At 43.5% G+C, this 20,124-nt stretch overlaps 1 protein-coding gene across 2 annotated transcripts in view; it reads left to right on the top strand.

Moving 5' to 3' along the window:
• The first annotated feature begins 13,716 nt into the window (after window positions 1–13,716).
• The window catches only part of MPC2 (mitochondrial pyruvate carrier 2), a 43,008-nt gene continuing 36,600 nt past the window's right edge, over window positions 13,717–20,124 (top strand). The window contains exon 1 of one of the 2 annotated variants that reach the window (XM_066600331.1): window positions 13,717–13,924. In XM_066600331.1, coding sequence (XP_066456428.1) covers window positions 13,825–13,924 — 100 coding nt within the window. In that variant the 5' untranslated portion in view covers window positions 13,717–13,824. The remainder of the gene's footprint in view (window positions 13,925–20,124) is intronic. The other variant, XM_066600330.1, reaches the window with a different exon arrangement.

Genomic DNA, 20,124 nt, shown 5'->3' on the forward strand with positions numbered 1-20,124 from the left:
AAAGTGGTTACACAAAGTTTCCATGTTTCCTCTGTGAATGGGATAGCCGTGACAGGAAACAACACTATGTCAAGCAGACCTGGCCAATCAGAAAGGCTCTTATTCCTGGAGTTAAAAATGTTGGAAGACAAAGTTAAGTGGATCCTAAAAAGATCTTACTTCCACCACTTCATATCAAATTGGGACTAATGAAACAGTTTGTGAAAGCATTACACAAAGAAGGAGAGTGTTTCAAGTATCTTTGTGAACAGTTTCCTGGTCTATCAGATGTTAAGCTGAAAGAGGGAGTCTTTGTTGGGCCTGACATAAGAATATTTTTAAAAGATGAAATCTTTGTCACTAAAATAGAAATGGAAGAAAAAAATGCCTGGAATTCATTTAAACTTCTTGTAACAGGCTTTCTTGGAAATAAAAAAGACCCAAACTACAAAACTTTGGTTGCTGAAGTGTTACAAAACTACAAAATCTTGGGCTGCAACATGAGTGTCAAAGTCCATTTCCTTCACTCACATCTGGACTACTTTCCAGAAAATCTTGCGGCTGTAAGTGAGGAACAAGGAGAACGTTTCCATCAAGATCTAAAAGAAATGGAGAGCAGATACCAAGGTCGATGGAATGTCAACATGATGGCAGACTACTGTTGGATGTTAAAAAGGGAAAATTCACAAGAACACAGCCGAAAAAGTACCAAAAGAAGCTTTGATGGAAAAAGAAAACATTTTTACAAAGACTTATAATAACTTTGCAACACATGTGTATCACTATTATGCTTATTTTAGCTAGGTATTGTTGTTTTTTTGCTTTTACTTCATGTTAAAATAATAAAAACAAATAAAATTTTTTCCGTTTTTTGTATTTTTTCCAAATACTTCAACTTTATTTTGTAGGCAAGCCTTACGTGATAGAAAAAAACCCATGTCATTTTTTAAATCTGTGCAAAAAACTACATAAAGATGATTTAACAAAATCAAAACAATTTTTAAAAAAGTTTTTTTTGCAGACCTGTGTTATCATTCTGTTACCATGCGGCGGTCGCTGGTCCTCCCGGGGCAGCGGTGTGCGGGGTCCCGCGGTCGGGGCGCGTGCCCTGGTTTGTTGTCCGGCTGCCGGGGGGCGTGGGTGCCTGGCTGGCGTGGTGCTGGTGGCATGAGGCGCCGTGCGCACCTGTGAGTGCAGCTGCCGTGCACAAGCTCTCTTTTATTATGTTATGTTGGGAGTTGGCTGTCTCCCTCTCTCCGCCCCTGGGCGAAGGCTTTTGTTTAAAGGTCGGGCAGAGGCTTGCAATCACTGCCAGTTATTGGTTTCCCTCAGTGTGCTAGCTAGCCTGCCTCTGTTGGTCTCCTGCCTCTGTCATCTTGTCTGCTATACTTTGCTATCGTCCGCCAGGTTTTTCCATCTACCTCAGTCTGCTTAGTATTGTTTGTGCTGGTTATTTACATCTGCCTTTTCTGTCGGTGTTCTACCCTTTCCATCCAGGTACGCCAGTGTCCCTTTTCGGTCCCTAGTGAGCGTAGGGAACGCCGCCCAGTTGCCTGCCTTGGGTTAGCCAGGAGTGGAGGCAAGCAGTCAGGGACATGGGTTGTGGGTGAGATCTAGGACACCCGGGCTGGCGTATCAAGGGTAGTATTCCCTTAATATATTCGATAGAAACGTACAACATATAAAGAAAATGCAAGATGCACCTTAATTTTTAATGGTCAGAAGACTAATTAAAATGCAAGAACAATGAAATTCGACTAATAATAATGTTTGCTACAATCAATCCGTGTCTTAATGAACTTGATGAGCTGATGCCAATTTCACAATATCTTGTTCTCTCCATCAACTGCAGTCTCAAGTCACCCCTTACACATATCTGAAGTTTTTCTCTAGCTTTAGTCAGGAGCTGCCGAACCGCGTTGAAGCCCCTCTCAACTAAGTACATAGATGGAAAAGCTAACAGGAGCAACTGCTCTTGTAATCTGGGATGAATTTCTCCTGCGTCTGTGGGAAATGAATTGAGCACACACGTTGGTATTTAAAGGGTACATGGGTCATAAAACCTAGTTTGCATGTCTTCTATGGCTTGTTTGAGGTGTGAGCAAAAAACATCTAAGGGCTCAGTCACACGGGCGCATCGGCACCCGTACAACGGCGTTGATGCGCCCGTGTGACTGTCAGTTAGAAGACGGCCGTACCTGAAGACGGCCGTTTTTCTCCAGCGCTGCTGAAAGAACACATGACCGGCAATGAAGCCGGTCACATGTTCTTTCTTCTGGTACTGCAGAGAGACGGCCGTCTGCTAGGTGCAGTAACACAGGCACCGATGCGCCCGTGTGCCTGAGCCCTCAGTTTGCATCTTGAAGTTTGTCTTCATCTTCGCGTGCAATTTCTTGAAAACTGACAGAGCTTGGGTCGACTCAGTTTATTGGTTTGAAGGTTCAGTTTAGCAAAGAAGGAAGAGATTATACCAATAGCCTTAATTAAATTCATTTTGTCTCTTGTAGCTTTGTGTTGACCTCTTTGAGTTTGTCAAATATGTCTACAAGATAGACAACGTCAAAATGTCATAGTTCGATTGCATCACAAAGGCTTGGATCAGATGGCCAAAGAAACTTGACTACTGTGTCAAAAATTCTGTACATGCATAAGCGAGAGAGCACTTTTATCTTGTTAACAGCATTAGTTACATAGTGCAGAGAATCATACAATCTCTCACATAAATGTTTAGCAACAAGGTGCTGCCAATGGATCACACAGTGGAGTGCCATTATGCCAGGTATAGCAGTATAAATGGGCTATGGTAATATTGACCAATCATAGATGCAGCTCTGTTGGTTGCACAAGTAAGTACATTTGTTAAAGGGATGTTTTTTGACTTGGAAAAGTTCTTCCACTCTTTTGTATATAAAGGAGCCTTTCGCATCGGTGGTTGAATTTCTGGTAAACAACAGTTCTTCTACCTCTTCATTCTGATTATGAAACGAACATAAGCTAGCAGCAATGCTTCATTGTCTCTAACTGTTAACTCATCAATTTGCATTACAAATTCTCTGTTCTTTAACACATCCAGCAGCCATCTTGTCAATTCTTATTGAAATGGTGTCATTACTCAAAGGAATCAATTTCACCATGGCACACACGTCAGGCCCCAGTATAGTACTGACAATCTCTTTAACTGCGGGCAGCACAAGTGTTTCCTCAATAGTATGTGATTTGCCACATTGTGCTATTAATAAAGGTACTTTATAGGAAGCAAGGAAACCTTTGTCAGCATAGAGAGCAGATTTTCCAAATAGCTTGCCTACAGTGCTACGGTTCTCAAACTTTGACTTTAAACCTTGGAAAAATGAAATAGGTTTAACCACTTTGAATGCATTTTTGCAAGGTGATCAGTCAGTCTCCAAGGTTTCATATCTTCATTCGAAAATGGGTTTTCAAAAACGAGGCACAAGGGAAGCTGTCTGTTTGTAGGAGAAGGAATGAATACGTATTTCAAGTATTCATTGGAATATTGATGGCATTTCTTCTTCTCAGCCATTTTTTATGAATATGCTTCAAGAATGCACTGCTTATGTCACTCTATCATATAATGATGCATGACTTTTATAACTCCATGACTTCGCTACAGATCAATAACACTGGATAACCTAAAAATCAATCTAACCCATAATGCCACTGATTGGCTGGAGCTTTCAATTGTGTGTGTCTCTGGAAGTTATAGTTTATATTAGCATTCTGAAAAGATACTTGCATCCACAGAGACTACAACTCTCAGAGACCCACACAAGTGAAAGTTTGAAGCAGTTCCAGCCAATCAGCGGCATTATGGAATACAGCGGGTTAGGTTGTGCAGTAGGTTATCCAGTGTAATGAAGTGTCATTGATCTGTAGCGGAGTCATGATGTTATAAAAGTCATGCATTATATGATAGAGGCGCGCAGGCCGCACACAACTCCCATTACATATAAGTGATTCATACGGAAATAACTGCCTTGGTGTCGTCGGTTTCGGACTTCACCAATTGTTTTCGGATGGATTATCGACGTAAACCAAGGTGTCACAACTAATTTTTAGAAAAATGTAGTTACTAGATGAAAAAAAAAAATAATCAACAAAGCAAACACAGAATGTCCCCCTACCACACCCTCTATTTTCCAATGCCCCCCTGCTGCCCCTTTTCATTCCACCACCCCCTTGAGTAGTAAAATCACCCCCCAGGGGGCAATAATGCTCACAATAGGAACCACTGGTTTAGATTGTGAAAACAGCCACGTAGGGTTTGCTGCGCTATTTCCGTAACTCCCATAGAAGTCAATCAGTTACACAAAGCATAGAATGTGAACTACACTGTTTTCTTACCTCCCAAGTTACAGAATCTGCATGAAGCACTGTGCTAAGTGGTTTGTGTCAGGGGTCCCCAACTCCAGTCCTCAGGGACCACAAACAGGTCATGTTTTCAGGATATCCTATGGTAAGAGCACCTCTGGCAAGGTCTAAGGCACTCACAATAATTACATCACCTGTGCAATATTGAGGAAATCCTGAAAACATGGCCTGTTGGCGGTCCCTGAGTACTGGAGTTGGGGAACACTGATTTGTGTAACTCAATTACTTCTATGAGATTTATCGAAGGTTAGAGGTGCAGGTCCTTTTCCCACTGGGATTTAGATTCCTCTATGTGAGAGGGACTTGGTCCTTGAGCTCAGCAGGATTTAGCGTATAGAACAGTCTAAATCCTAGATGGGTAAAGGATACTTATCTAAGTCTATAGAATTGTAATGGATTATAATAAACTAAGTAAAATGCCTATTGCAAATATGTGTTTCTTTTCCTCACTACTAACACAGCTGCCTGTCTGAAAGTGCTGACTAACCCCCTCCCATTGTCTACTGAATATGGCAACTCCCTAGTCCTAGGAATTCCAAGATAAGGACATCAGCTCCTGGAGGAAGAGACCCATACAAGATAATCACCAATCAGCTACAGTCGTACTTCATAATGTATTAACTATGCACACTTTCTATAAAACCCATGCAGCTTGATTAGAATAAAGAAGTTTCATTCAGCTGAACTACGTGTCACTGTGATTCTTCTGTGCATGCACAAGCCTCAGGCCTTGAAGCTTTTAATCAGGAAGGGGCCAGATATTCATCATCGGTTACACTTAGTACCAATCCATAACAGAAGATACATAAGAGTTATGGACTTTCTGATTCCTCTAGTGTTTTGTTTTGCAAGTTTATGTAACCTACAGATGTGAGGTGGATATCAAGTTTAATAAAATTCTGGCTACCTTCAGGTAAAGATTTTTTGTGTTGTTTTTGGTAGTTTGTAAAAGAAAAAAAGGAATTAATTTCTTACACATCTCTTACACAATAAGTTTAAAGCATTAATAAATTCTGTAAATTAATTGGCTGCAACAACTTATAACTAATTTTCTTTAAGAACGCAATAAAATAAATCAATAAAAAAATGCTAATTCCTAATGGGCTAAAGCACCAGGTCCCTCTGACCAGTAGGGTTTAGCCTTCTGTATGTAAGAATGATCACTCTATTGGGCTAAGGGACCAGGTCCTTCTGACAAGTATCATTTATATTTGTCCATATAAGAATGCTAGCTCTCTTGGGCTGAAGGACCTGGTTCCTCTACCCACTAGGATGTAGCCTGTTGAGAATGCTAAATCCCACTGCACTAAAGGACCAGGTCCCTCTGACCAGTATGGTTTAACCTTATCCATATATGAATGCTAGCTCTAGTGGGCTAAAGGACCAGGTCTTTCTGTTCACTAGGTTTTAGCTTGCTTTATATGAGAATTATAAATCCTAAAGAGCTAAAGAACCAAAACCTTACGACAAGTAGAGGGTTATCTGTGTCCATATATGAATGAATGCTCACTCTCTTGGGCTGAATGACCAGATTTGTAAGGTCTTACCCACACTGGATTTGGAGCCCAAGTGTAGTAACCGAGCCAGACTGGAGAGTATTTGGGAGGAAGCCGGGTCATTAGCAGGTGGTCACAGTTGCAGTACAGAAGATGAGACAAAGTATAGTCAAGTGGATGCCAGATTGTTAGCAAGTGGTCACGGTTGTAGTAGCAGGGGAGCAGGCAGCAGTGGAGCTTGATTATAGGTTGGGAGCTCTGAAGAAGTGTCAGGGCTAGGCTTATATAGGAAATGCAATCAGGAACATGAGTGGTGTCAGGACAAGGTGGCAGGAACTAGGTAACTGGGAAATACAGAACAAGGCTAATTTTTCAGCAAGGCAACTGTCCAAGTCCTGAATAGCCTAGCAGAGAGAGCTGCTGACTGGAATTGCAAGAGGCGGTAGGTTCAAGCCCTGACAAGATTTCTCTTAAGTTGCTCCATCTGAGAATGCTAAATCCTAGTGGACTAAAGGAACAAGTTTAACTTTCAATATATGAATTCTAGCTCTATTGGGCTAAATGATCAGGTTCCTCTGCCTACTAGGATGCAGCTTACTCTATCTGAGAATGCTAAATCCTAGTGGGCTAAAGGACAAGGTCATTTGGAACATGAGGACTTAGCTTGCTCTTTAGATACTAAATATTACGTGTGCTGCTGGGATCTGTAGTTCTAAGCTTCCTAGTAGCACAGTCCTCACAGGGTTAATTGATTGAGCTGGCTGGGTGTGGTACTTCCTGCTAGCCAATCTCCTGGGTCTGTGCTCACATATAAACCCAGCTCCTTGTCAGTCTGTCTGGTGTTAAGGGTGAGCAATCATGAATCCTTGTCTGTTGAAGTTTGCTGTGTGACCTGCTATCTGTGTTTTGTTGCAGCTTGCTGTGTGATCTGTGCCTTGCTGTTCATGTCCGTTTGTACGTTTATTTTGTGTCAGTTTGGTTTGCTGTGCTTGTTTGCTATGTCTGCGCTAGGTTGGCCCCTAGGGCCCTCTATTAGATTTGTCTTGTTAGTGTAGGGACTGCAAGATACAAGGGGCCTTGCCGGGGCTTGCAACTTAAGTTCATTGGCCAATGTACGAACTAACAGCTCGCATTTATTTTCAGCCTATTATCTGCTATTAGTGGTTGCATTGTGGCTGCTGTATGCTGTGTATTCTGGCTCTGTGTGTCCTGTTGTTCAGTCCCTGTCATGTGGCATGTTAATGCGTCCTGTTCTGGTGTGTGGCTCCTAGGATCAGCTAGGGCCCAGATCCGAAAACTGCTGGGCTGCCCTTATTGCGGCAATGTCCCTGCTTAGGTAGGACCAATTCCACCAGCCGTGTAGAACTGGGACAGTTTGCCAGAAAACCGTGTGACCCTGGTGAAACCCGTGAACTCATTCAGTCCCTTTTGGGTACGATCGTGTGGGCTCTGTGCTAATTTTGCCCACACGATCGTAACACAGGATTTTGCTTGCTTTTTATGAAAATGCTACATCCTAGTGGGCTGAAGGACTAAGTGCCTTTGACTAGTAAAGTATAGCATCCTCTATATAATACAAGCTCTAGTGGGCCAAAGGATTAGGTCCCTCTGCCCACTAGGATTTAGCTTACTCTATATGAGAATGACAAATCCTAGTGGGGAATGGGCAGGTGCCTCTGCCCATTGAAATGGACCTTGTTTTGTACAGGGATCTGACATTCTATGGCCTTCTAGGAATTAGATGTTTCTACAGTAGAATGATAGCTCTAGGAGAGCCTTGTGTGGCGCAGAGTGTAAAGGCAGCAGAAATGCAGTCGTACACTCTAGCTCACGACCTGAAGGTTCAATCTAAATATTGGTTCAGGTAGCCAGCTCAAGGTTGACTCAGCCATTCATCCTTCCAAGGTAGGTAAAATAAGTATCCAGCTTGCTGGGGGGGTAAAAGATGACTGAAGAAAGCAAAAACAGTCTGCCAAGAATCATCACAATATGACGTCACCCTAGAGTCAGTCATGAATTGGTGCTTGCACCAGGGGACCTTACCTACAATGCTAGCTCAAGTTGGCTAAATGATGGAGTCCCTCTGCCTACTAGCATTGCATTTGTTTTATGTAGGAATATGAGACTCTAGCGGGCGTTTGGCTAGAGAGCAATCCCTGTAGGTTTATTGTGGTGGCTCCTTAGAAGGCCTTTAAAAAAAAAAAGGAAACACAGGTAGCAACAATAATAATCTTTTTTTATATAGCGCCAGCATCTTCCACAACACTTTACAGATTAGTGGTACATGTATAGACAAAAATCAGATATTACATACAGTATTAATATTAACCCTTTCAAATCCACTGTCTGATGTCTTCTTACATTCTTAATGAAGCTTGTACAGCTCCAATGTCAGAAAACGTTCAACAGGGTATTCTTACCGTCTATTGCAAGCCACTCCTCTGTTGGAGCCTCTCTGGCGCACACACACTGGCTTTAACCAGCCGATGGCTCCATTGTATAACAACAAAAAGAGAAAGCCTTTTAGGAAACTCTGAGTCCAAAACTGGATTGGAAGGGGTTAAAGTACTAAACAATTGGAACAGTAGGAGTGAAGGTCCTGCTCACAAAAGCTTACAATCTATGAGGAAGTAGGGGTATTGCATGAGGTACCAGAGCTTCTTTTCTGTATGAGCCGGTGAGTAGCTGGCATCTTCATATGTACAGATATAAGATGCATTTGCATGTATCAGGTATAGGAAATACTGCTAGGTAAATGGGGTTAGGTTCTGAGGGAAAATGTAGAATAGGCGTAAATACAAAGGCATTACATTAGGGGATATGATAGGCCTCCCTAAAGAGTTACATTTTCGAAGCACACTTAAAACTGTGGATGTTCGGGAACACGATATAAGCTGCCTCCACCATGGTTGCACCCCTACTGATGCTGCCCTGATGATTGAGGTATGCCATGCCATTTTCTGTCTGGATCTGCACGAGATACCCTGCCAAGGAGCCTATACCAAAGACATGGAGAGAAAGACTGCTCCGAGCTCCAGGATATGGGTGGTCAGACTTGAATCCAGAGAAGTCCAGTGACCCTGAATTCTGTGGTGAAGAAAAACATACGCCCAGCCAGGAAGGAAGTAAGGATCAACCCAGCAAACTGGAAGGAAGGATCAACCCAGGAGGATCAGAGTAACCACAACAGAGATCGTTTCAGGTGGTTTTGGAGGTGAATGCAAAGGTCCAATGATAGACTGGTTCCAAGTGGCAAGAAATATCCTCTGCAGGGATCTGGAGTAGAATTGAGTAAAAGAAACCACTTCTATTGCGGCCACCATCTTTGTCCAGGATGCTCATAAAAAAATCTGACTGGAAGAAGAGAACAACTCAAGAGAAAACTTTGGACTCGAAAGAGCGCATCATCTGTGGTGAGGACACGTGCACAATACATGTTGAACAGCATTCCCAAAAAAAGAATGCATAGGAAAGGGATAAGGCAGGAATCTGGATCGTTGACAATCCAGCCAAAGTGAGTGAAAGTCTCTGCAGTGATAATTAGACTTTCCAAGAGGTAGTTTCCCTCGAGAAGGCTTTGATTAGGATGTGGTCAGGTATGGAATGACCACAACTTCCCTGGATCGCCATGACTGCTGCCATGAGCTTTATGCAGACATCAGTTGCCATGGCCAACCCCAATGGAAGTGCCACAAATTGGAAGTGGGTAGACTGAATCACACAGTGGAGGAAACGCTGATGTGGGGGTGGTGGGATGTGCAAATAAGCATAGAGAACGTTCACCAAGGATAGGAACTTATTGGGCTCTGTAGAAGCTATCACAGAGCACAGGGACTCATTTGGAAATAGCAAAGATGGATATACCGGTTCAGATGTTTCAGGTCCAGGATGGGGTGGACTGTGCCGACCTTTTTGGGGGTGACGAACAGGTTCGAATTGAAGCTTGTGAACCTTTATTGAAGGGGAACCAGAACAATGATGCCTAGGTCCAAAAGTGAATGAAGAGCTTGCTTAAAACCTGAAGCGAGAGGGGGAGATGGGAGAATAAGACAGAAACAAACAATTGTGGGGGAATATATGAAAATTCTATCTTGCACCTAGTGGAGATCACCTTTTTAACCTAAGCATCCTTGATGGCCAATAACCAAATGCCCTGTAACACGAGGAATCGTTCTTCCACTTGAGTAGAGAACTTGGGTGGAGGTGCCTTTTTAGGCAGAAATGAACTTGCGAACCTCTAACCTGAAGATGGCGGCCTGGTTGGGCATGAGGTTGCCATGGTGGCTGGGGTTGAAAGCTAGTCATCTTTTCTCTTGGGAAGTACATGGGTTTTATGTGCATGAGCAGGAGCATTAGTTAAAGGACAAGAAGGGAGCATGCTTTCCACTGTGGTTTGACTGCTTGGGTCTGGAACGGGAAAGGGCTCCTGTAGACTTGCGTTTTTCTTGCACGTTTTTTTCTCGCGATATCGCTGCATTTTTTAACGCAGTTGTCAATGGGACTTTCTAATGTTAAAAATGCATCCCACAAAAATTGCAAATCACCAACTTGCAATGCATTTTTAACATTAGAAAGTCCCATTGACAATCACGTTAAAAAAACGCAGCGATATCGCAACGTTAAAAACGCAAGTGGGTGTGGGCCCTAATAGGGAGCTTTTGCCGCCAGTAGCCTCAGAAATAATTTTGTAGAACTTGGGGCCAAATAGATAGGTTCCAAAGATGCCAAGCAGAGATATTTACTGGCATGGCAATCTGATTAACAGATCTGATCTGCCTATCAGGGAAATTTCTGCGTACAGCACCAATCAGGCCCACCCCAATGCCCCGTTGCTGGCGGTAAAGAAAAAACACCACACACAGAGATCTGGTATAATTCTTCATACGGGGAGTAACTGCGCGCTTTATTGCAGGTTACATGCTGTTTTATAACCCTTGCTGTGTCACTAGGAATGCGGGACTGTCTTATTGTCCTATTGGCTGAAATCCACCGCATATCCATATATGTAATGTCTGCAGTTCCGCCTGAGGCAGGGTTAATCATATAGGCAGTTAAGTTAATCATTATCCAGGTAAGACACTTCCAGTTTCCAGTCTTTTTGCAAGGAGTTACGTAGTCAGGCATTCTGTTCTTCTATTAGCTTCAGATTACATTTCTCTGTTCTTGCAAAACTCTGGTGTAATATCTACTCAATTATCATTAAGGTCCATATTAAGTTTTTTTCATTACCGTATTGCGTAGTATTAGCACACGTATAAAAAAGGAAGGACATATAGCTATATTTATCTATATATATATATATATATATATATATATAAAGCTGAAAGCCCTCATTGACTCATTCACTGACTCGCCAAAAGTTCTCCAACTTCCCGATGTCGTAGAAACATGAATTTTGGCACAAGCATAGATTATCTCCAAAATAGGAAAAGTAATTGGGTCCCAACTCGATTATTCAATTCTAGCACAAAAGAATTGGCGTCGAAATTTAACGTACATAATCTAAATCTCTCACTTCCCAATGTCATAGAAACTTCAAATTTGGCACGAGCATTGAATATGTCATAAATAGGAAAAGTTAATAGGTCCCAACTCGATTATTCAATTCTATGCGCAAAAGAATTAGCGTCCAAATTTTACGTACGGAATCTAATTTTCTCACTTTCCGGTGTCATAGAAACGTGAAATTTGGCACGAGCATTGATTATGTCATAAATAGGAAAAGTTCATAGGTCCCAACTCGATTATTCAATTCTAGCGCAAAAGAATTAGCATCCAAATTTTACGTGCGGAATGTAATTTTCTCACTTTCCGGTGTCATAGAAACAGGAAATTTGGCACGAGCATTGATTATGTCATAAATAGGAAAATTTCATAGGTCGCAACTCGATTATTCAATTCTAGCACAAAAGAATTGGCGTAGAAATTTTACGTGTGGAATGTAATTTTCTCACTTTCCGGTATCATAGAAACGTGAAATTTGGCATGAGCATTGATTATGTCATAAATAGGACAAGCTAATGGGTCCCAACTCAATTATTAAATTCTAAGGGCAAAAGAATTAGCGTCCAAGTTTTACGTACGGAATCTAATTTTCTCACTTTCCGGTGTCATAGAAACGTGAAATTTGACACGAGCATTGATTATGTCATAAATAGGAAAAGTTCATAGGTCCCAACTCGATTATTCAATTCTAGCGCAAAAGAATTGGCGTCGAAATTTTACGTATGGAATCTAATTCTCTCACTTCCTGATGTCATTTTGTATAAAGGAAATGTTGCATGGTTACCTCCACGTGGTGTTTCCTGGGTAACGCAGAGAACTATGCAAAATGGTGAATATATGTTTTTCTTCAGTATCTCTAAAGTAACCACGACTTCATAAGATTTTCCGTGTGAACACCAGATAAACACCAGTACCAAATTAACTCAGGCGAAGCCGGGTATATCAGCTAGTATATATATATATATCCATATCTTCTACCTACATACACATATATTTCCCTCTCACTGCCAACTCCTCGGTCGGGACCCCAGAAAGGCTACCACTGCAAAGTTGTTTAGGGCAGGCAGATATGGCCTTGGAGTCCAGACATAGGAAGGAGGTGGCTGGGTCAAAAGGCAGACTTGGCAAGAGCTTCACTTTATATCTCCGTGGTCTTCTTTAGGGAGACTGCATCAGCTAAAGCCAAGGTGGTAGATTTGGTATGGAGTGCACAGGTGGATTGACGGAGGAGAGGATGCCAATTCAGACACCAGCTTGGCCAGAAAAGGATAAATGATGTCCAGGTACCTGGGGCTTTGTAAATGTTTTTCTGGCTCTTTCTATTCTTTAGTTAGTACATCATGAAACTCAGAATGGTTACTGAAATACCTGTGGACACGGCGAAAGCACCTAAAAGTGACTTCACCCTGAGGTGCTGCTGTGTCTGTGTCCTTGAGCTGTAGGGTTTCTCGTACAAATGATATGAGACTCTATACCATATCCTTTGTTTTAGAGGAGCCATTGAAATCTGAATTAGTCCAAATCAGATTGTAAAATCTTGTCTAAGGAGAGTTGATCACCTACAGATGAGGAATATTCCAGGGATGCTGCCCAAGAGAAGGTCTGGCCTCTAGGGAATTCCGATAAAGAGCAGGAAAGGGATGCCTTCATGCACTTCTGAGATCTGCCCTGCTTAGAGATGTTTCCTAGAACCTCAGATTCACCCTGGGAGGTGAATGGAGGACAAGAGGTTGTGATTGCGAGGAGAGGCATTCCATGGCCGTAACCATGGACTGGGACACCCGAAAGAGAGTGCACATTGGAGGGGTTTGGGGGTGCTTTCAGTCCTGAGCAGCAGGTCATTCACTAGCAGGCTGCAGGTTAGGAGTGGAGCATGCACTGGAAGAGCAAATGCGTTTGGCTTGGCCAGGAGAAAGTTAGTGCTTGCCCCGTCTGATGCAAGCCCTGTTCCCTGTGGTCTGACATGGAAGAACAGAAAGGAAGCCAGAAGTAAAAAGAGAGAACTAGTGAGGTGCCACCAGAGCCCCCAGGGCAAGCAGCATGGCATGCCAGAGCCCTCAGTGCAAACAAAGCAGCATTGCATCCCAGTGCACTCAAAAGCTCCCAGGCCGTCCAGAGCATTACATCAGAGTACAGCCAAAGTACTCAGTTTATGCAGAGCATTGCAGCTCAGAGCACTCTAAAAGTTCCCAGGCCAAGAAGAATATTGCACCCCAGTCACCCAGAGCTCCTAGCACATTAGGGCTGCGGCTGCCGACAGGCTGATGGTCTTCCAGGACACCAACACTTTTCAGAGTCCTCCGCTCACAACCCGGACAAGAGCGCCGCCGAGCGGCTCCTCCCACGCAGGTCACATGAGCGTGACGTCACACCGGCCCTGCGGACGGGAGGATTTGGCATCGACCTTGTGGGGACGCGCTCTGCTGGTCGCTGGGGACAAACTCCGGACGGGAAGATGGCGGCGGTCGGGCTGAGGGCGTTTTATCACCGGGCGCTGGACCGAATTGAGCTGCTGCTGCCGGCGAGGATAAGACCTTTCTACAACCACCCGGCAGGTGGGAGGCCGCGGGCCGTAGTGCGCTCACTCGCCGTCAGCACGCGTCTCCCTACTAACTAGTGAATTGGGTAACGTAACAACAAAGGGCGCCCTACACGTCTGTATACCCTGCAGTACCGCCCAAAAGCGCAGATGCCACTCACCCCCCCTCCCCACGAAGGAGTGAGTGTGTGAGTGTGTGTGTGTGTTATATAATATATACATACAGTTATACCTTGGCTGGTGAGTGCCTCAGTTTGCGAGCGAGCAGGCTTTGATTCAAGAGCAAAAACTCTGGTTATGAGCCTGCTTTGCATTCCACGCTGGGAATTCCCTCATCACTTAACACTGTCACAGTCAGTGACAAGGAGACTCCCCGCAGGGAGTAAAGAAGTATTACTGTATCTTGACACCACCGGAAGCTAGGGGTTTGACAGGGAGAACGCCCCTGTCACACCCCCAGCTCCCGATTGGCAGTCTTGATGTAGGTCCTACGAGCAGGCTGTTTATAGCAGGGGTTGGGATTCCTGTAGCTGGGGCTACATTGGCTATTTGGCTGTCGGTGTTGGCAAACTGCTTGCCTGTTTTAACTGCATCCCCTGCACCATTGCTGTCCCCCGCTGGCTGTTCCTGCACGCCGACCGCAGCCCTCTGCCACAGAGGTCCTGTGCTAGAAGTCTGTCCAGCAGCCACAAATGCCAGAGCATTGGAGAACCCCACCTCCCGCCACGGCACCGCCGCGCATTGGTCATGGCCGCCCAGCGATTCCATGTCTGCGGTGCTGTACTGCAACTCCCCACCCCCACCTCTCACCTTATTGGCCTCGATTGTAGCTGTCATCCTCAGCCTGGGGGATACAGCTGGAGAGGCCGCAAAGTCTGCACCGCCGCTGGGAGGCCGACGCCGCGGGCCAGGATGGGGGAGACAGGAGGAGAAAGCCACTGTTTGTTCAGCGCTCCTGGTACGGCGACGATGGTGGAGACAGGCGCAGACCCGTGACCTTCGTCTGCGCAGCTGGGAGCCCAATGCCGCACCTGAGCACGGGCGGAATAGAGAGCCGGAGACCGCTGTTCTTCTGCTGGGAGGACCTGTGAGGCAGAGGACGGGTGAGAGACACTGAGAAACAGGGGGCGTCAACCACCTCTCACACTGCTTGTATGTTGACTCCACCACTACTTCTGGTGGCATCAAGATACACTAATAACTAGTAAAGATTTCCCTGGCAGAGGATCGCAAAGCTCTCCCATTGATTTCAATGGGGATGCCGCTGTAGTAAAAAAAAAGCATTTATACAGTACTAGCTGATATACCCGGCTTCGCCCGAGTTAATTTGGTACTGGTGTTTATCTGGTGGTCACATGGAAATCTTATGAAGTCGTGGTTACTTTAGAGATACCGGAAAAACATATGTTCCCCATTTTTGCATAGTTCTCTGCTTTACCCAGGAAAGACCATGTGGAGGTAACCATGCGATGTTTCCTTTTTATAAAATGACATCAGGAAGTGAGAGAATTAGATTCCATACGTAAAATTTGGACGCTAATTATTTTGTGCTTAGAATTGAACAATTGAGGTGGGACCCATTAGCTTTTCCTATTTATGACATATTCAATGTTCGTGCCAAATTTCACGTTTCTATGACACCGGAAAGTGAAAAAAGTACATTCCGTACATAAAATTTGGACGCTAATTCCTTTGCGCACAGAATTGAACAATCGAGTTGGGACCTATTAGGTTTTCCTATTTATGACATAATCAATGCTCGTGCCAAATTTTCTGTTTCTGTGACACCGGAAAGTGAGAAAATTACATTCCGCACGTAAAATTTGGACGCTAATTCTTTTGCCAAAGAATTAGCGTCCACATTTTACGTACGGAATTTAATTTTCTCACTTCCCAATGTCATAGAAACTTGAAATTTGGCATGAGCATTGATTATGTCATAAATAGGAAAAGCTAATGGGTCCCAACTTGATTATTCAATTCTATGCGCAAAAGAATTAGCGTCCAAATTTTACGTACGGAATCTAATTCTCTCACTTTCTGATATATATAAATGATTGTATGTCTGTCTGTCTGTCCTTTTTGCGCTACTACACCATTCATCTAATCGCCATGAAACTTTGGGAAGTTGTTGAGTACACTCCTGGGAAGATTACTGGCATAGTACATCTATCCTACGATAGGTGCCGCGCGTGCGAGCATCGTCGACAGTTATGCCCCCCAGACAAAGATCGTTTGATTTCCATCTCAAGCACGAAAGCAAAAGGCATTACGAGCAACGAGATGCGTGTTTAACTACAATATGATGCATCCGCCGAACGTTGCTGGATATTGAGAATGCTGAGGTAAAATAAAAGCTGTGCTGTGATTGGTTGCTATTTCTTATACTGCTGAGGTAACATGAAAGCTGTGCTGTGATTGGTTGCTATTTCTTATACTGCTGAGGTAACATGAAAGCTGTGCTGTGATTGGTTGCTATTTCTTATACTGCTGAGGTAACATGAAAGCTGTGCTGTGATTGGTTGCTATTTCTTATACTGCTGAGGTAACCTGAAAGCTGTGCTGTGATTGGTTGCTATTTCTTATACTGCTGAGGTAACCTGAAAGCTGTGCTGTGATTGGTTGCTATTTCTTATACTGCTGAGGTAACATGAAAGCTGTGCTGTGATTGGTTGCTATTTCTTATACTGCTGAGGTAACATGAAAGCTGTGCTGTGATTGGTTGCTATATATTATACTGCTGAGGCAGCATGAAAGCTGCTGTGCTGTGATTGGTTGTTATATATTATACGGCTGCGGTAACTTGAAAGCTGTGCTGTGATTGGTTGTTATATATTATACGGCTGCGGTAACTTGAAAGCTGCGCTGTGATTGGTTGTTATCTAGATATATAAAAACGAATGTATGTATGTCTGTCTTCGCAGCGACGGGTAAGCTAGTATATATATACTAGCTTACCCGTCGCGCGTTGCTGCGAAGACAGACAGACAGACAGACATACATTCATTCGTTTTTATATATCTAGATAACAACCAATCACAGCGCAGCTTTCATGTTACCTCAGTGGTATAATATATAACAACCAATCACAGCACAGCTTTTATGTTACCTCAGCAGTAAGAGAAATAACAACCAATCACAGCGCAACTTTTATTCTGCCTCAGCAATATAAAAAATAGCAACCAATCACAGCGCAGCTTTCATGTTACCTCAGTGGTATAATATATAACAACGAATCGCAGCACAGCTTTCATGCAACCTCAGTAGTATAAGAAGTAGCCACCAATCACAGCACAGCTTTCATGTTACCTCAGCAGTATAAGAAATAGCAACCAATCACAGCACAGATTTCATATTGCCTCAGCAGTATCAGAAGTAGCAACCAATCACAGCACAGCTTTCATTTTACCTCAGCATTCTCAATATCCAGCAATTGTCTTGCGATACGTTCGGCGGATGCATCATTTTGTGGTTGAACACGCATCCCGTTTCTCGTAATGCCTTTTGCTTTCGTGCTTGAGATGGAAATCAAATGATCTTTGTCTGGGGGGCATAACTGTCGACGATGCTCGCACGTGGGCCACCTATCGTAGGATAGTTGTACTATGCCTATAATCTTCCCAGGAGTGTACTCAGCAACTTCCCAAAGTTTCATGGCGATCGGAAGAATGGTGTAGTAGCGCAAAAAGGACAGACAGACATACATTCATCTATATATATCAGGAAGAGAGAGAATTAGATTCCGTATGTAAAATTTGGACGCTAATTCTTTTGCGCATAGAATTGAATAATCAAGTTGGGACCCATTAGCTTTTCCTATTTATGGCATATTCAATGCCCATGCCAAATTTTAAGTTTCTATGTGAGAAAATTAGATTCCGTACGTAAAATTTGGACGCTAATTCTTTGGCGCTTAGAATTGAATAATCCAGTTGGGACCCATTAGCTTTTCCTATTTATGACATAATCAATGCTCGGGCCAAATTTCCTGTTTCTGCGATATCAGGAAGTGAGAGAATTAGTGGCAACGATGGAAATCAAACGATCTACGTAGGGGGGGGGGGGGGGCGTAACTGTCGACGACGCTCGCACGCGCGCCATTTATCGTAGCAAAAATGTACTATGCCTATAATCTTCCCAGGAGTGTACTCAACAACTTCCCAAAGTTTCATGGCGATCGGATGAATGGTGTAGTAGCGCATAAAGGACAAACACACAGACACACACACACACGCATACATTCAATTTTATATATATACTAGCGTACCCGTCGCGCGTTGCTGCGAAGACAGACATACATACATTCGTTTTTATATATCTAGATGACGGCAGCAGCGACCACTGAGGTTTTGTAGGCCGCTGCTTCCCCCTTGCAGGCTGAATAAAATAGCCGTTGTGTGGAACATCCAATTTATCCGGCTGCTTTGGCTTCTTGGGAAGATAGCCTAGTACATGTTTGCCCACTTCCAACTCCAATGGAGACTGACTGTAAATGGCTGGCGTGCTCTAGTATTTATGGTTCCAAGCTGTACGTGTCATTGCATACAGTCTGTCTATCTATCTATCTATCTATCTATCTATCTATCTATCTATCTATCTATCTATCTATCTATCTATCTATCTATCTATCTATCTATGACATCAGGAAATGAGAGAATTAGATTCCGTACGTAAAATTTGAACGCTAATTCTTTGGCGCTTTGAATTGAATAATCGAGTTGGGACCCATTAACTTTTCCTATTTATGACATAATCAATGCTCGAGCCAAATTTCAAGTTTCTATGACATTGGGAAATGAGAGAATTAAATTCCGTACATAAAATTTGGACGCTAATTCTTTTGCGCTTAGAATTGAATAATCGAGTTGGGATGAGACATAAGGCCTTGCCCATAAGCATTCCCCAACCTCCAAGAACTGAACCTACCTACCTGAATGAGATTTTGTAGGCCGCTGCTTCCCCCTTGCGGGCTGAATAAAATAGCCGTTGGGTGGAACATACAATTTATCCGGCTGCTGTGGCTTCTTAGGAAGATATCCTAGTACTTGTTTACCCACTTCCAACTCCAATGGTAATTGGCTGGCGTGCTCTAGTGGTTCCAAGCTGTACGTGTCATAATAGAGCCTTAATGACATCACAATGCAGCTTATGAGAACATGTTGGGGCATGTTCGCGCGTTGCTGCGAAGACAGACATACATACATACTACGTTTTTATATATCTAGATGACGGCAGCAGCGACCACTGAGGTTTACCGCTGGGGTATGTCACTCTTATTACTAATGGGGGGAGTGTCACTATTATTACTGCTGTGGGATGTCACTATTATCGCTGGGGTGAAGGTGTCACTATTACCGCTGGGGTATGTGTACATGTGGCAGAAATGGGCAGGGCTCTTTCAGAATAGACCGGGTGCAGATTTTGACTGCTTTTTAGATGCGGAAATGCTGCAGAATTTTCCACAGAAATCTCCGCTGAGCACATTCTGCAGTATTTCCGCGTCCAAAAAGCAGTCAGAATCTGCACCCGGTCTATTCTGAAACAGCCTTGTCCTTTTTAGAACGACGGGGGTAAAATCATACGTTGTGATAAGCCCCGCCCCCTGACGTGTTGGCACTTTGCGATACATAAGTGGGTTTTGGGTTGTAGTTTGGGCACTCGGTCCCTAAAAGGTTCGCCATCACTGGCCTAGTACATGTTTGCCCACTTCCAACTTCAATGGAGACTGACTGTAAATGGCTGGCGTGCTCTAGTATTTATGGTTTCAAGCTGTACGTGTCATTGCATACAGTCTATCTATCTATCTATCTATCTATCTATCTATCTATCTATCTATCTATCTATCTATCTATCAGGGTTATTGCATACAGTCTATCTATCTATCTATCTATCTATCTATCTATCTATCTATCTATCTATCTATCTATCTATCTATCTATCTATCTATCTATCTATCTATCTATGACATCAGGAAATGAGAGAATTAGATTTTGTAGGCCGCTGCTTCCCCCTTGCGGGCTGAATAAAATAGCCGTTGGGTGGAACATACAATTTATCCGGCTGCTGTGGCTTCTTAGGAAGATATCCTAGTACTTGTTTACCCACTTCCAACTCCAATGGTAATTGGCTGGCGTGCTCTAGTGGTTCCAAGCTGTACGTGTCATAATAGAGCCTTAATGACATCACAATGCAGCTTTATAGAACATGTTGGGGCAT

Source organism: Eleutherodactylus coqui, chromosome 4, assembly GCF_035609145.1.
Source record: "Eleutherodactylus coqui strain aEleCoq1 chromosome 4, aEleCoq1.hap1, whole genome shotgun sequence".
NCBI classification, from domain to species: domain Eukaryota; kingdom Metazoa; phylum Chordata; class Amphibia; order Anura; family Eleutherodactylidae; genus Eleutherodactylus; species Eleutherodactylus coqui.